Here is a 17,591-nt window from a genome sequence, read left to right as displayed (position 1 = left end):
TACAGAGACTGAGCAATTGCTCTTTATCTTGCATGTCTGATTACTTCTGAAGGGAGGGCTTGGTTATGATAGCTGGAATTTTCAATCTGCTTTCCATGACATCTTTTTATTTCCAAGTTAAAATTTATCTCTGGAATACTATAGAACATAAGAAGAAAGTTACCATCTTGTTAATATATTAGCTACTGACTTAGAACATCTGATATAATGACAGGCAACACCCGAAGTTATTAACTGTTAGTCCAGTTACCTTGAGATAATTTTACTATATTCATTCTTCAGAAAGGATTGGACTGAGTCTGATAAGACGTATACAGTGTGAAAGTAAGTAAATTCACTTTCCACAGATCATGGTCAATGAAAGGACTTCTTGCAGACTCATCGCTGATAATTAAAGGCAACAGAAGCGAGAGATTAGTTTTATGTTTAGTTCTTCAGTATACCAATAGTAAAATGGCAAAATGATAATCATTACTAAAAATTCTGTTCATTGAAGACTGAAATTTAGAATGTGTCTCATTCTCAAGTGGAATGTAAGTACTTACGTGTTCAAATCAAAACTAGCTTTCAAAAAGTGTTATTGAAAATGACATACTACTTTAAATACTGGAAAGATAGAAACTGTAAGAGATTTCATCACTGGCATGGAAAACTATTGTCTAACTGATGGAAAGTGTGTTTCTTCCACCTCAGAGTCTTCTGCTGACGTGTCTTCAATAAAGTGCAGACATGGCTTCTGCAGACTCTGAGATGGCCATCTTTGGGGAGGCGGCTCCTTACCTCCGAAAGTCAGAAAAGGAGAGAATTGAGGCCCAGAACAAGCCTTTTGATGCCAAGTCATCGGTCTTTGTGGCCCATCCTAAGGAATCCTTTGTGAAAGGGACAGTCCAGAGCAGGGAGTCAGGGAAGGTCACTGTCCAGACTGAAGGTGGAGAGGTGAGCAAAATACAAGGCTTGAGGACATGATTTAATTCCCACTGTGAGCTCTTAGCTGACATATATCAGTCTCTCTTCCTTGGCAGACCCTGACCGTGAAGGATGATCAAGTCTTCCCCATGAACCCTCCCAAGTATGATAAAATCGAGGACATGGCCATGATGACCCACCTCCATGAACCCGCTGTGCTGTACAACCTCAAAGAGCGTTACGCAGCCTGGATGATCTACGTAAGTACCAGCAGCAGTCTTCCTCCGGGCAGCGAGGAGGAACTGCTCTGCCAGGGTAAGTGGAAGCCAACGTGCTGTCTCCCTTCCTCACAGACCTACTCGGGTCTCTTCTGCGTCACTGTCAACCCCTACAAGTGGCTGCCGGTGTACAACCCGGAGGTGGTGTTGGCCTACCGAGGCAAGAAGCGTCAGGAGGCCCCTCCACACATCTTCTCCATCTCTGACAATGCCTATCAGTTCATGTTAAATGGTGAGTTGCTTGATATCTGTTCAAATGATATCATAGTGTGCACTTCAGGAAAAACCTTCCTTTTCTCAGCAGATACTCTTTGAACATGTGGAGTTATGTTTACATGATATATGTCAGCTGAGTAAGCTAGATTGCTCATCTTTAAATGAGATAGATATCACAGAAAGAATATTGGTAATGTTGTAGAAGCAAGTCTAGAAATTAAGTTGTGTAATTGTGCAGTAAAGTCTGATGAAAAACAGAATTAGCAATGCTACAGAACTGTTGGTGCTCTATCTTAACAAAAAGCATGGAATCAAACATTACTAACTTAATATCCATATCAGAAAGTAAGAAAGAATCTCTATAAATTAGTTCTGAATAAATTGAATCTGAATAAATGCACTATCAGGGATTTTACTCTTAGAACCCCAAGTGGTAAGGAATTGTCAAATGAAGGAGAGGGAGCCTAAAAGTATGCAATGGAAAATGAAAGATTGGCTGAATGGTTAGCTAAGAAATGTCTATTTCTTCTGAAGAAGAAGAATTCAGACTTGAATTCAGACTTACAGTGAATAATATTACAGAAATTTTGGCTCAGTGCTCATTAGGGCAGAAAACAAAATGAACTTTAGTAATTACTTGGGAAAAAAAAAAAGAGAACATTAAAAAATGGAACATTGATGTCTTGAGTAATGCAGTCAGTTCTAGTTTTCTCACTTTAAAAAAGGAGATAGTGGACCTGGAAAAGTTGACCAAGGGATGAAATGATATTCATAGGCATTAAATTAATTCTGTATGAACAACAATTAAGTAGGTAAGGATACTTTGATGACAGAGGAGAGAAAACTGAGGGAATATATAACAGAAATCTATAAAATCAAGAGTTGTCTAAAAATCAAAGGTTGTATAGAAAGCAGAACCAGAATTCATTGTTTCCTTCTGTCTAACATTTGAACATCTAGGAAGCCTCAAAACGACTATCAGTTGAAACATTTTTAAAAAAGCAAAGGTAATCACAAATTCCATACAACATACTTAAGTCCTGGATATTCTTATCAAAGAAAATTATATGTCTTAAAGGTCTATTTCAATGATTAAAATAAGGAGATTAATTAATGCAAACTCTATGCAAACTATTACATACAATTATACTATGCCTGGCTCAAAAAATCCTTGAACTCAGGAGGGCCTATGGTTTGATCTTTCAAGGCTCCTGAGTCCCCAGAAAGTGTCAATTCATTTTACGTTGCATGTTTTAGTCACTTTAATCATATTGACATTACAAAATAACATTTGGTTTTGGTTCTTTCTTATATACAGAAATATCGATCTGATTCAAAGAAGCTAGTATATTTTATCTTACATCCATATCCAAATAAGACTTTATTTTTTTACTGGGGGAACACCAAACAATGCTGAAAGGGATCAAGTGCTACATTTCCAGGGCATTTTAACTGGGAATTGGCTACCTATTGTTCCTACACTCTTAACGAAGCTTCAGTTCAGAGTTGCTTTCTCTCATAGATTTTGATTTCTCTGCAATTGAGCAGCACTAAGAAAACTCTGTCTTTTCACAGATCGTGAGAACCAGTCGATCCTGATCACGTATGTACACCCCTTCTTGGGTCCCTGTGGGGCTGCCCGGTGCTGGGGGACCTCCCGCCTGACCACACGCTCTCTGCTTCTCTCTTTGGTTTCACAGCGGAGAATCCGGAGCAGGGAAGACTGTGAACACAAAGCGTGTCATCCAGTACTTTGCAACAATTGCAGCGAGTGGAGATAAGAAGAAGGAGGAGCAGACGTCAGGCAAAATGCAGGTAAATTAATAGACACAAGCTTGGATCAAAGCTTTCCTCTGTTCCTGAAATGATTTTTGGAGAGGATAACCAGCGATAATTATCATTCTGCAGGGAACGCTTGAGGATCAAATCATCAGCGCTAACCCACTGCTGGAGGCCTTTGGAAACGCCAAGACCGTGAGGAATGACAACTCCTCACGCTTTGTAAGTTGTTGCTTTGGACAAAAATGCCTCCTCATTACAACAGCAGTGATGGGCTAGTGGTGTTCTCACATAAGGAGATGGCAATGAAATGTACCGAGGCTGAAATGCTTCTTTTTCCCCTTAACAGGGCAAATTCATCAGAATCCACTTTGGGGCCACAGGCAAACTGGCTTCTGCCGACATTGAAACATGTAAGAGACCTCCTGACCTGACCACATTCCTGCCTCCCTTTCCACTGCAGTGTACTTTCTCAGGCTTAACTCTTTCTACCTTCCTTGGCAGATCTGCTGGAGAAGTCCAGAGTCACTTTCCAGCTCAAGGCAGAAAGAAGCTACCACATATTTTATCAGATCACGTCCAACAAGAAGCCGGAGCTAATTGGTAGGAAGGACCATGATGTCTTTTTGAGGATGATTGCTGAGCAACAGTTGCCTCTGTTACCTGGTTGGCAAAACTAAGCCTGTGCCTTGCCTCTTCCTGCTTTCAGACATGCTCCTCATTAGCACCAACCCTTTTGATTTCCACTATGTGAGTCAAGGTGAGGTCACTGTTCCCAGCATTGATGACCAGGAGGAGCTCATGGCTACAGATGTAAGTGACACAGCAAAAAGGTGCCTAGTGTACATGTCTCAAAGGTGACATAGGTGACCTGCTAAGGACACGAATTTTAATTCTTTGTTTTGTCTGCAGAGTGCCATTGACATCCTGGGCTTCACTGCTGATGAAAAGACCGCCATCTACAAGCTGACAGGGGCTGTCATGCACTACGGGAACCTGAAGTTCAAGCAGAAACAACGAGAAGAGCAGGCAGAGCCAGATGGCACAGAAGGTCCTTAGCAACTGACTTTTTAATAAAGAAATCAGTTTTGGGAAATATATTTTTTAGACAGGACAAAAGCTGTAGCTTAATCAAGTGAAAACTAAGTAATGTTTCTTTTAGTGTCCATGAAGTTGTTAACTTGATTCTCTGGTCCCTGGCCTATCTTACTGAATTGTACTCCTTCAGGCAGCTTTTTGTTGGGCTAGTTTCATTCATTTTTCCATTTAGCATGCAGAGGCTCTTTACAACCTTTTTGAAGAGGAAGCTTCTCTAGTTTCATACATAGGCTCCAGCATGTACGTATTTGTCCTATTGGTAGTGCAGACCGTGGCCTATGTAAATATAAGAACTTCCTTCCATCTTGACTAAGATGCCATGTTGTAATCTTCATGTATTTTTAAAGAGGAAGTTATTAAAAGCATTGTTTCAGTTTATAAATTTAGTTAAAGTAATAAGGAAAGGTTTCCTACTGGTAACAACTTAAAAAAAAAACCCTAATATTGTCTTTCACAGCTTTCCTGTATTCAGTATTCTTGCTGTGATACTAGATTAAGTGATTTGCAGTCAAGAATTTTGAACATTGGTGTCATTTCTGAGACACACACCCATTGATCAAATTCCAAATTCCTTGTCCAATGATCAATTTTTTCTTTGTTTCTCTTGTCTTTCAGTTGCTGACAAGGCTGCCTACCTGATGGGTCTGAACTCAGCTGATCTGCTCAAAGCCCTATGTTATCCTCGAGTCAAAGTTGGGAATGAATTTGTGACCAAAGGTCAAACTGTTGAGCAGGTAAAATAACTGGTTACTAAGAATACATGGCTATGACTCAGAATTTCTTTTAAGACAGTTAAAATTCCTTAAAATTTATCTGTACAGTAACCTTTGTGCATGTCCCCTTGGCTTTAGGTGAACAATGCTGTAGGTGCTCTTGCCAAGGCTGTCTATGAGAAGATGTTCTTGTGGATGGTTATTCGCATCAACCAGCAGCTGGATACGAAGCAGCCCAGACAGTACTTCATCGGTGTCCTGGACATTGCTGGCTTTGAGATCTTTGATGTAAGGAACAGGGATTTCACAACAGCTTCATGGAAGGAACAATGGATGTTAAGAAAATTCTAAGACTTCTTTCATGAAGAATCAGATGTTTTATAAAAAATACAATTGTCAAGAGATCTCACTATTAAAGAGACTAACCTTTTCCATAGTTAGATCTTAACAGGAAAGAAAATAATACAACAGTGTGCAAAAATATTAAGCTTACTTAAAACAAAAGAAAAAAGGAATAAATCTGTGACAAAGTATCTGGGCAAAAGGTGTAGAAAATATGCAAAGATATTAGAAATATTTATGCTCTTGGTGGGAATTATTGAAAGACATTAAAGAATGTTAATGTTGTTGGTGAAAGAACCCCAAAAGCTTCCATACCAGTGCATGGAAATATCTAGAGCCACTCTCTTGAGAATAGAAAAATATTTGAGTAGCAGATTGAGGCAGTTTTCATGATCGGGGTGTTGGGAGAGGCAGAGTCTAGTAATAACTTTGTCCTGATAGGAGAAAGTGTACTGCAGTTGTTTACTAAATTTGCTTTAGAATTCAGAGATTCCAAAGTACCCCTGTTATATAGAATGATAACAAGCAAACAAAAAAATCTCTACATTACAATGAATTAGAGGTCTTTTCTCTCTTCAGAATGTAAGTACAGTCCCACTGAAGGATTTCTGGGAGAACAGGTAGGGAAGGGGCCTTGTATTTCTCTGAAGAGACACATGAAAGATCAGAATAAGACAGGGAAAAGCCTGGTGGTGATGGATGAACCTTGAAAACATTGAATGTTTTTTTACATTCTGCAGTTCAACAGCTTTGAGCAGCTGTGTATCAACTTCACCAATGAGAAACTGCAACAGTTCTTCAACCACCACATGTTCGTGCTGGAGCAGGAGGAGTACAAGAAGGAGGGAATTGAATGGACCTTCATTGACTTTGGGATGGACCTGGCTGCCTGCATTGAGCTCATTGAGAAGGTATCCTTCCTGTTCAGGTGCATTATGTTGGAATTCTCTAGTTATTGAGGAACACATAAAGAATTTTTTATGTCTGGACTAATATGATAAATTTCACTTATTAAAGTGCTTCTGTAATTTTTAAGCAATAGTTAAAAGTAGTTCCACAAGTAAAGGTGAAACACCGAGGATGAAAAATTATGAACCTCAGTTAATTTTCTGTGACATATTCTCCAGAAAAGAACACAAGTAACCTTATCCTCTGATTTGTTTCACAGCTTTCTCTCCTAACATTAGCTTCTTTCCAACGAAGGAATCTGTTTCTCTTTCTTGTCTGTTGTAATGTCTTCCAGCCCCTGGGTATCTTCTCCATCCTGGAAGAGGAGTGCATGTTCCCCAAGGCAACTGACACCTCTTTCAAGAACAAGCTCTACGACCAGCATCTGGGCAAGTCCAGCAACTTCCAGAAGCCCAAGCCTACCAAAGGCAAGGCTGAGGCCCACTTCTCCCTGGTGCACTATGCTGGCACAGTGGACTACAACATCTCTGGCTGGCTTGAGAAGAACAAGGATCCCTTGAATGAAACTGTCATTGGGTTGTACCAGAAATCATCGGTGAAGACACTGGCCTTACTCTTTGCCAACTATGGTGGAGCAGATGCAGGTCAGCTCTGTGAAAACTGTATTTTTAATGTGGGACAATGTTGACAGGAAATCAAACAGGAAAACCTAAATATCTAAAAATTGTTTTCTGTTCAGTTGTTCAGTGTTCAACGTCAATATTTTAATATTATTTTCCCCTTCTTTCCTTTGCAGAGGGTGGTGGTGGCAAAAAGGGTGGCAAGAAGAAGGGTTCTTCTTTCCAGACTGTCTCAGCTCTTTTCCGGGTATGTACCCGTTTCCTCACTTTGTGTCCTTTTACTTGAAGGAAAGAAATTTAAAATATGAAAAGTGATGTTATAACTATTGAAGTCCTATAGCAAGAGGATGAAGAACATTATTTACTACAGGTAAATTTTCTTCCCATTTAAATGATGTACTAGTTTCTTCTCTGTTCCATGTGGAATGATATTGTCTCATTAATATATCAAAATGAAAACTCTTTCAAATGGTTGAGGATGTTGTCATTCCGATCTTTTTTCATACACCTCTTTTTTTTTAAGCTAAATATGACATTGGAATTGGTAAATTTCTTTCAGCTATGGCATAGAGTTCAGAATGTTTTACCAAAGGGAGATTTTGGACTTGTGAATATTTTTGATACTGCTACCATGCAAAATTCAGAAGTAATACAACGGTTCTGAAAAACAGAGAGGCTGACTTTAAGATTATCACATATAAAAGCCTAATCAGTATCTTGATTCAGGAGGGCAAGCGCAGGGAATTATTCATAACTATCAAAGTAATGAATCTCAGGGTATCAAATGAGTTATATTCCATTTTTATAATAAATTTTGGTGACACATTAACCAAAATATATTTCCTTTTAATAGTCATGTTTAACAGTAAAAGATGAATGAAAGCATAAATTTTGTACATTAATATGGGAATTTTGCAATCTAGTTTAAACCTGACAAATTATTACCTCTTTCCCATAGATGAAATTCATGTATCTGCAGGGATGTAGATCTTTATTTGTTGATCTAAACTTCACCTTGTAATCTCACAGGAGAATTTAAACAAGCTGATGACAAATCTACGCAGCACTCACCCCCATTTTGTACGATGCATCATCCCAAATGAAACAAAAACACCTGGTAAGGGGAGCCAATAAGATAAAAACTCAAGCCACAGAAGCTCTTCTTCTGAGTGTCAAACAAGGGGGTAGTCACTAACGGTGGTGTTTGTTAGGTGCCGTGGAGCATGAGCTGGTGCTGCATCAGCTGCGGTGCAATGGTGTGCTGGAAGGGATCAGAATTTGCAGGAAAGGATTCCCCAGCAGAGTCCTGTATGCTGACTTCAAACAGAGGTAGGAGTGCTCCACCTTTCTGCCCATTCTTTTCGTGTTTCACACCTTCTATGTCCTAAATTACTTATCATAGTTACTACGGAGTTCAGTGTATACACCCTGTAATCTAATCACATTACCATAGACTACTTCTGTTAAACAATGAGGTAACATGAAAGTTTCTTTCACACATCCACGTTACATTTGAACAACAATACATATTTCCACCCAATGTCCTAGGAATGCCTGTAAGCTGCCTTTAAGGAGGTCTGTCCCTATCAACGATGTAGTCAGCTGTTGCTGAAAATGACCCACTGAGAGTTCTTGCTGAGAACAGACTGAGTATACTAACACAAATATTTTAACAAGGAACTGAGCAGAAATATAAAAATGTTTCACTGCCAGTTCATGATGATATGACATGGCTGATGATCAGGATTCCCTCTGAGTTAACAGTATGTTATCTTCACTTATACTGTCTTGAAAGAATAGACTGTCTCTAATACATGACATTACTTGGTCAGACAGCCAGAGGTTGCTGAGAAGGCTGTGGGGTTTGGTCACAGTGGTGGTTTTGTCAGTGTAGATACCTTCATCTTCTGCTTTCTCCTACAGATACAGGGTACTTAATATAAGTGCAATTCCAGAAGGACAGTTCATGGATAGCAAGAAGGCTTCAGAGAAGCTTCTTGGGTCCATTGATGTGGACCACACCCAGTACAGATTTGGACACACCAAGGTAGAAACGAGTCCTGCATTCAAACACTGTGTGACTCTCAGGTAGCTATGCAACAGCTGAGACTGATGTGCTATAATGTTCCCTTTCTAAAGGTGTTCTTCAAGGCTGGGCTGATAGGTCTGCTGGAGGAGATGAGAGATGAGAAACTAACAGAGATTATGACCAGGACACAAGCCAGGTGCAGAGGCTTCCTGATGAGAGTGGAGTATCGGAGAATGGTGGAGAGGAGGTAGACATTTCTCACCCACGTATCACATTCTTATGGGTCCCAGCAAATTGAGTCTAAATTCATCCAACCCAATGTATGCAATAACCATGTGAATTTATTTCAGGGATGCCATCTTCTGTATCCAGTACAATGTTCGTGCATTCATGAACGTCAAGCACTGGCCCTGGATGAAGCTGTTCTTCAAGATCAAGCCCTTGCTGAAGAGTGCAGAATCTGAGAAGGAGATGGCCAACATGAAACAAGAGTTTGAAAAAACCAAGGAAGAGCTTGCAAAGTCTGAGGCAAAGAGGAAGGAGCTGGAGGAGAAAATGGTGGCCCTGCTGCAGGAGAAAAATGACCTGCAGCTCCAAGTGCAGGCAGTGAGTAATCACCGTTCATTTGTCCCTGGGAAAAGAATGATTTGCAGGAAGCTGACTAATGTGCAGCAGAAAACAGTCTAAGGCCCTAAGGCACACTAGCATTGAGGAAACAGGTACGGGCAGGGGCATGATGTGTCTCATGGCAGCCCCACGTGAGGCCTGGCATGCCTACTCTCTGGGAAAAGAGCCATGTAGTGCTCGCCAACATGTAATCCACAGCAGAGCTCTGAACTGGAAGGGAAGGATCTCCATCTACTCAACTTTCAAAGCAGAGTATCTGTCTAACAGAGTAAAGGTAAACCTGAGAAGGACCCACTTTGCCCACTTACAGCTACACTTGAAGGCACTGATTATTTCAGAAACATGAATACTTCCCATTCAAACTCAATTAGGAGAAGGCAGTTTCTTCACACCAAACAAAACACCACTTTCTCCAGTAAATTATTTTCACAAAGCCTTTACTCTGCAAATATTATAACGTTTGTGATGAGTCAATTAAAAAGAAAAAGATATTGAATACTTTTTCTGTAAGTTACCCTCCCTGTGAGGCATTTTTAAGAGACAAAAAGAATTTAGAGTCCATGTTGATTCCAGGTGACAAGGTTTCCCAGTAGCCACTGGGCAAGACCTTCCTGTTGCTGGAGTGGAGGGCCTGGTTCAGCCTCCATTTTAACACGTGCCTACTCTGTGATATAAAAGACAGAGCAGAGAAAATTCAAAACATTGCAACCCATAAAAATCTGTGTGTCCCCACCAGGAAGCAGATAGCTTGGCTGACGCTGAGGAAAGATGTGACCAGCTCATCAAAACCAAAATCCAGCTGGAAGCCAAAGTTAAAGAGGTGACTGAAAGGGCTGAGGATGAGGAGGAAATTAATGCCGAGCTGACAGCCAAGAAGAGGAAACTGGAAGATGAATGCTCAGAGCTGAAGAAAGATATTGATGACCTTGAGTTAACACTGGCCAAGGTGGAAAAGGAAAAGCATGCCACTGAAAACAAGGTACACACAGAGACAGTCACATAAAGGGGGAAGGGACAGATGCCTCTCACATGAGCCTGGTATCCTCAGAACAAAGCTAGGTGTGGAACATGCCAGGAACATCATTGCAGGAAGCTAGGCATCCCAGATAAAAACCAAGCTCCTGGCTAAGCACTGCAAAGTGAAAAGGTCACTGCACTAACAGTCAAGTCTTCTACACAGACTTTTGGCACTTTCTTACAACCAACAGGTGAAGAACCTCACAGAGGAGATGGCAGCCCTGGATGAGACCATTGTGAAGCTGACAAAAGAGAAGAAAGCCCTCCAAGAGGCCCATCAGCAGACACTGGATGACCTGCAGGTAGAAGAGGACAAAGTCAACACGCTGACCAAAGCTAAGACCAAGCTGGAGCAGCAAGTAGATGATGTAAGCACATGTGTAGCTAAACAAAAAAGAAAACTTTGTAGAGGAAAGCATAGCCAGCAGAGCACTGATATTCCTGTTATTTTTAGCTGGAAGGGTCCCTGGAGCAAGAGAAGAAACTGCGCATGGACCTTGAGAGAGCTAAGAGGAAACTTGAAGGAGACCTGAAGCTGGCCCATGACACCATAATGGATTTAGAAAATGATAAGCAGCAGCTGGATGAGAAACTGAAGAAGTAAGTGTGGCTGTGGGGCCCCTGAGTGCTGGGCTGGTGCACTTGTCTTTTCTCTTTGAGCTCTGACACGGTTTGCTTTGCCCAAAGGAAAGACTTTGAAATCAGCCAGATCCAGAGCAAAATCGAGGATGAGCAAGCCCTGGGCATGCAGTTACAGAAGAAGATCAAGGAGCTGCAGGCAAGCCTCTGTCCCTTGCCCTCTCTCAGCCAGTGTCAGGTCAGGAAGGAGGAGGGCATGGGTGTGAAGGGTCCCTAATGTTCCCCAGGCTCGTATTGAGGAACTGGAGGAGGAGATTGAGGCAGAGCGAACCTCTCGGGCAAAAGCAGAGAAGCATCGGGCTGACCTCTCGAGGGAGCTAGAGGAGATCAGCGAGCGCCTGGAAGAAGCAGGAGGGGCTACAGCAGCTCAGATCGAGATGAACAAGAAGCGTGAGGCAGAATTTCAGAAGATGCGGCGTGACCTCGAAGAGGCCACGCTGCAGCACGAAGCCACGGCTGCCGCCCTGCGGAAGAAGCACGCGGACAGCACAGCTGAGCTTGGGGAGCAGATCGACAACCTGCAACGAGTGAAGCAGAAGCTGGAGAAGGAGAAGAGTGAGCTGAAGATGGAGATTGACGACTTGGCCAGTAACATGGAGTCTGTCTCCAAAGCCAAGGTATTGAAAAATATCCTGAATACATCTTGAAAATAAATAATGCTGAAACCTGTGGTCAGGTTACAATATAACTCTCTGACTCTGTATGAAACTGTATTTCCAACCATCTAATGCCAAGGAGCAGTAAATAACTTACATGCCTGTGCACATTTTTCTGGTGAGAATCGTGCTGTTCAGAATAAGGAGGTGTCCAGATACTAATCTTCTTTCATTCTCTGTGTTCTCCACAGGCAAATCTGGAGAAGATGTGCCGCACTCTGGAAGATCAGCTGAGTGAGATTAAGACTAAGGAGGAGCAGAATCTGCGCATGATCAATGACCTCAATGCTCAAAAAGCTCGTCTGCAGACAGAATCAGGTGACATTTCCTCATTCCTGAGGTGCAATAGGAGGTCCTGCATGCCATTAGGATAGCACAGGGCACAATATAATAAATTGTATCTCAGAGCTACCGATCACAAGGGTTTACAGGAACAAATGATATTAATAGTCTAGTTAATTTTTTCACTTTGTCCTTCCCAGGTGAATATTCACGCCAGGTGGAGGAAAAAGATGCTCTGATTTCTCAGCTGTCCAGGGGCAAGCAAGGATTTACCCAACAAATTGAGGAACTCAAGAGACATTTAGAGGAAGAAACAAAGGTGAGGATGTTTAGCATAAAATGATTTTTTTCTGATGATAGAACTGTTTTTTAAACAAGCAACATCACCCCTAAATGGAACTGAAAAATATTGTCTACAATATTTTATATTTTAAAACCAAATTGGTTCAACATTCCTTCCCCAAACACATGTAGCACTGGAGTGAACACCAATAATGCACATGCCCCCTGATCGTAAGCCAGAGAGGAAAGGAAGTGTAATGATTTTGATGCTGGAGGAAGTCATCCACAAGGCTTTCATGACATTCTGACCATACTCTCTAAGACAGGATTGAGACACTTATTACAGAGACAGCAGGTTACTTTCCCCAGAGCACCTGTCACTAACACATCCTGATCCTCCAGAACACATTGATGTTCATCATCCCCCAGCTTTGCATTTGCCTAATTAGAGTTTGATTCTAATTTCCCTGTCAGCTTCACTATCAAGACGCATCTCAAGGCAAGTATTCAGGTTACCAATCCCAATGTCCCCACAGGCCAAGAACGCCCTGGCCCACGCCTTGCAGTCAGCTCGGCACGACTGTGACTTGCTCCGGGAACAATATGAGGAGGAGCAGGAAGCCAAGGGGGAGCTGCAGCGCGCCCTGTCCAAGGCCAACAGCGAAGTGGCCCAGTGGAGAACCAAATACGAGACGGATGCTATTCAGCGCACGGAGGAGCTGGAGGAGGCCAAGTACGTGGGACGTGGGAAGTCGAATGGCTGGAGAAGGCTGAGCCTGTCAAGGGAAATTGGAGGGATATAGTGTCTTTGTGGTAGAGGGAAGAGAGGGAGAGAGAGGAAAAGTTTGCTGTGGAAAAAGTGTAGATTAGAAGGAAAACATAGCCTTTAGGGCTAGAAATGCTAAGAGAGGGTGAATACACAGCAGGCGCTAGGACAAGGAGGTGATAGACCCTTTAGGCTGCATGTAATCTTGGAACAGAAAAACCACTGTGAAAATCACTATGCTTGAAACCCCCAAAGTGGCCAACTGCCTTCTTGCGAAAATTGTCTCCCCTCTAAGTTCTAACCTGTAGCTGCGCTTATCTCCTTCCAGGAAGAAGCTGGCACAGCGCCTGCAGGATGCAGAGGAACACGTTGAGGCTGTGAATGCCAAATGTGCCTCCCTGGAAAAGACAAAGCAGAGGCTGCAGAATGAAGTGGAGGACCTGATGATTGACGTGGAGCGATCTAATGCTGCCTGTGCAGCTCTGGATAAGAAGCAAAAGAACTTTGACAAGGTCTTTTGGGCTCCAGCGCCGGGGCTCCTGGGCAGAGCAAGTCCTCCTGATTGCCACCTCCATACTGACGCCCCGTTTCTCTTCAGATCCTGGCAGAATGGAAGCAGAAGTATGAGGAAACGCAGGCTGAGCTGGAAGCCTCCCAGAAGGAGTCTCGCTCTCTCAGCACGGAGCTGTTTAAGATGAAGAATGCCTATGAGGAGTCCTTGGACCACCTGGAAACTCTGAAGCGTGAGAACAAGAACTTGCAGCGTAAGTCCCTGGCCCTCTGCTCCTGGCAGGGCTGTCTCGCTCTCCACCACTGCCCACCGCTCGACATGGGTCTGTGCCTGCAATTCTGCAAAGATGCCTGGTCACCTTTGTGTGGCAGTGCCCTTCCCATTCAGCTCTGAGCCTGACCATGCCACTGGTCTTTGTTCCCACAGAGGAGATTTCCGACCTCACGGAGCAGATTGCAGAGGGAGGAAAGGCGATTCATGAGCTGGAGAAAGTCAAGAAGCAGATTGAGCAGGAGAAATCTGAACTCCAAGCCTCCCTGGAGGAAGCTGAGGTACGTGCTAAGAAATGGTGTCCAGACTGAAAGTATGGGAGTAGTTATTTGCAGGGATGGCAGGAAAGCAAGCCTAGATTTCACTGCATAAGAGACTACTTAGAAAGGAAGCATTAGTTTGAGTCACTGTTCCTGCTGACTTGTCCAGGCCTCCCTCGAACATGAAGAGGGCAAGATCCTGCGCCTCCAACTTGAGCTCAACCAGGTGAAGTCTGAGATTGACAGGAAGATTGCAGAGAAAGATGAGGAAATCGACCAGATGAAGAGAAACCACCTCAGAATTGTGGAGTCCATGCAGAGCACCCTGGACGCTGAGATCAGGAGCAGGAACGAAGCCCTGCGGCTGAAGAAGAAGATGGAGGGAGACCTGAATGAAATGGAGATCCAGCTGAGCCATGCCAACCGCGTGGCTGCAGAGGCACAAAAGAACCTGAGAAACACGCAGGCAGTGCTCAAGGTCTGTTCAGCAAAGATGCGTATAGAAGAATGTCTCACCTTACATTTTTAAGATGCAAGAGTGTTGTGCCACTTTGTAATTTCTATTGTCTCTTTTACAGGATACCCAGATACACTTGGACGATGCTCTCAGGACACAGGAGGACCTGAAGGAGCAGGTGGCCATGGTGGAGCGCAGAGCAAACCTGTTGCAGGCTGAAGTTGAGGAGCTACGGGCAGCCCTGGAGCAGACGGAGCGGTCGAGGAAAGTGGCTGAGCAGGAGCTCCTGGATGCCACTGAACGTGTGCAGCTCCTCCATACCCAGGTCAGGCACTCTGCTGGAAATGAGTCCCATTAGCCAGTGATAACACACAATGCGACTGCTATGCGTCTTGTCAGTAACTACTATATAAAGACCTGAAGAGCTACGCCGTAACATGGCCAGTCCAGGCAGCCACCCCTGTCTGGTTTGCTGCTGTGGCTCTAAAGAAGGCTCCTGCCTTAAAGACTTTCATAAACAATACTCACAGTTTTAGCTCTTGAAGTGGAGGCATTAGGTCTAACTGTACCAATCATGTCTTTTCTGTTGCATAGAACACCAGCTTAATCAACACCAAGAAGAAGCTGGAAACAGACATTGTGCAAATTCAGAGTGAAATGGAGGATACGATCCAGGAAGCCCGCAATGCTGAAGAGAAGGCCAAGAAGGCCATCACAGATGTGAGCTGGGGGTTCCTTTCACTGCTTAAGATTACTGCCTTCTCCCCAGAATGTCTCCAGCCCCAAAATGGCTTTCACCCTTTGCTCTCATCAGGCAGCCATGATGGCAGAAGAGCTGAAGAAGGAGCAGGACACCAGTGCCCACCTGGAGAGGATGAAGAAGAACCTGGACCAGACGGTGAAGGACCTGCAGCACCGTCTGGATGAGGCCGAGCAGTTGGCACTGAAGGGAGGCAAGAAGCAAATCCAGAAGCTGGAGGCCAGAGTGCGTAGGGCTTTTAGTTGTGTGTGAGTGAATGTGTCACGTAAGTAACCACCAGGGAAGCTCCAAAGCCGGGCTTCTCATTGCAGGTGCGGGAGCTGGAAGGGGAGGTTGATGCTGAACAGAAGCACAGCGCTGAAGTCGTGAAGGGCATGCGCAAGTACGAGAGGAGGGTGAAGGAGCTGACCTACCAGGTAAGGCAGGAAGCCTCCTTGGGCTGACAGAGTTTTCTCACAAGAAGTCAAATTTTGCACACACCATCCCCAAGGGGAACTGTTAACCACACATGATGCAGAACCAATAATTCCTTCTCTTTGCTGCTTACCAATCACTCTAGTCTGAGGAAGACCGGAAGAATATTCTCAGGCTGCAGGATCTGGTGGACAAGCTGCAAATGAAGGTGAAATCCTACAAGAGACAAGCTGAGGAGGCTGTAAGTATTGCTTGAAGAATGGGCAAGAGCCACCTTCCACCGGGGCAGCATGCTCGTTGAGATGAGTACGAATCCCAGGAAAGGGGCATGAAAGAAACTCCCAAGTCACAGCAGTCTTGGCCACGCCGTTTTGCTATCGTGTCACGAGTCCTTGCAGAGTTCTGGGCACCCTGCACTCAGGGATGAACTGAGGGAAGTTCTGCAGCCTGTTTGATACAGGAGGTCAGACTAAACAAACCCAGGGGTCACACCCACTGACTGAGAAGTTCCTGAATCTCTGCTGCTGACCAAAAGCAGAGGGTTTCAGGTTCTTTCTCAACCTAATAGCCACACTGATAGTTGGGCAGCTATAATGGGGGAATAAGTACCCAAATGACAAATCCAAGTGACAAAATTGCTCCTCAGGAGGGACACAGTACTGCTGAGGCTTGTCACGGTGGGGCTCTGAATAAGGGAGGATGAGGAGGTCTGTGTGAGGCTTACGTGTAAGTGGTGGTGGGTGGGGGATGGAGGTTTGTGCCTTCTCCCAGGGAAGAGCCGCAGCCCCGCAAGGCCGAGGCACAGGAGGAGTGAAACCCCTGCCCTGGGCTCCTCACCACCGACTCCCTCTCTCCACACAGGAGGAGCTGTCCAATGTCAACCTCTCCAAATTCCGCAAGATCCAGCATGAGCTGGAGGAAGCCGAGGAGCGGGCTGACATTGCAGAGTCACAGGTCAACAAGCTCCGTGTGAAAAGCCGGGAGTTTCATGGCAAGAAGATAGAAGAGGAGGAGTGAGGATGTCATGAGGCAGCAAAGTGACCGGAGGGATGCACAAAATGTGAACCTCTCTGTCGCTTTCTCCTGCAATGAATGTTTGTAACCGTGTCAATGTCTAGAGAATAAAGACTGTAGATTCCTCTGCATACAGACATGAGTGGCTTTTTCTCACTCCGCCATGTTTTCCTGGTTCTGTCTGCCTAGTTAGCTATAGGATCCCATTAAACTTTGGCTATTGTTGAATGTTTAGCTTGTGTCCATTATCTGTCTGATGTGTAGCACATGTTTTTATTTCACAATCAGTTAAAAGTATAGGTAATAGTGTAGTTTTCCTTGCTAGAGGAATGGACATAGAAGATGACCAGTTTACAACAGACACAGCACTGTTTAGGTATTTCACTGATACCCCACAATTATGCAATTTTTCTCCGCACAATCTGGCTACTATTCCCTTCACCTACACCTCTTGGCTCCAGAATTCCATAGAGCTGCCGGGCAGCTCACAGGGCCACATCAGGGCAGTGTTTTTTAGGGAGTGAGAGGGAAGAGAATGGAGAGTATTGGCAAATACATTTTCCTTCATTCAGACCCTGATCTGAACAGCAGAGACACACTGGGCATGTCCAGCCATGAATTCTCATGTGCTCTATCAGCCCTCTCAGCTGTTTTATTCCTATGCGTTATGTGTTGCCTTTCAAGCGAAAGACACACAGGCAGTGTCACGGTTTGTTAAAAGAAAAACCTATGCAGAGATGCCTGCC

At 43.9% G+C, this 17,591-nt stretch overlaps 1 protein-coding gene across 1 annotated transcript; it reads left to right on the top strand.

The window, feature by feature from the left end:
- Positions 1–716: 716 nt before the first annotated feature.
- Positions 717–16,976, top strand: LOC141952283 (myosin heavy chain, skeletal muscle, adult-like). The gene is made up of 38 exons (XM_074889584.1): positions 717–936; positions 1,023–1,166; positions 1,260–1,416; positions 2,976–3,003; positions 3,101–3,215; positions 3,309–3,401; positions 3,529–3,592; positions 3,684–3,782; positions 3,889–3,992; positions 4,092–4,230; positions 4,893–5,011; positions 5,129–5,278; positions 6,073–6,243; positions 6,576–6,885; positions 7,038–7,108; positions 7,891–7,978; positions 8,073–8,190; positions 8,785–8,908; positions 9,001–9,137; positions 9,241–9,496; positions 10,254–10,496; positions 10,726–10,902; positions 10,989–11,134; positions 11,222–11,312; positions 11,401–11,790; positions 12,021–12,147; positions 12,312–12,430; positions 12,930–13,126; positions 13,488–13,671; positions 13,758–13,923; positions 14,097–14,221; positions 14,370–14,678; positions 14,779–14,982; positions 15,252–15,377; positions 15,472–15,642; positions 15,729–15,833; positions 15,977–16,072; positions 16,693–16,976. Exons 1-38 carry the CDS (start codon positions 730–732, stop codon positions 16,846–16,848), a joined length of 5,826 nt encoding a protein of 1,941 aa, XP_074745685.1. The 5' UTR covers positions 717–729; the 3' UTR covers positions 16,849–16,976.
- The last annotated feature ends 615 nt before the right edge of the window (positions 16,977–17,591 follow it).

This window comes from Strix uralensis, chromosome 19 (assembly GCF_047716275.1).
Source record: "Strix uralensis isolate ZFMK-TIS-50842 chromosome 19, bStrUra1, whole genome shotgun sequence".
Classification (NCBI taxonomy): Eukaryota; Metazoa; Chordata; class Aves; order Strigiformes; family Strigidae; genus Strix; species Strix uralensis.
This window is presented reverse-complemented; position numbering and strand designations above follow the sequence as displayed.

Coding starts and splice junctions, on each gene's coding strand:
- LOC141952283 (XM_074889584.1), top strand. CDS start 730: ATGGCTTCTGCAGACTCTGAGATGGCCATCTTTGGGGAGGCGGCTCCT. Junction 1,167..1,259: donor ACGCAGCCTGGATGATCTAC/GTAAGTACCAGC, acceptor CCTTCCTCACAG/ACCTACTCGGGTCTCTTCTG. Junction 8,191..8,784: donor TATGCTGACTTCAAACAGAG/GTAGGAGTGCTC, acceptor TTTCTCCTACAG/ATACAGGGTACTTAATATAA.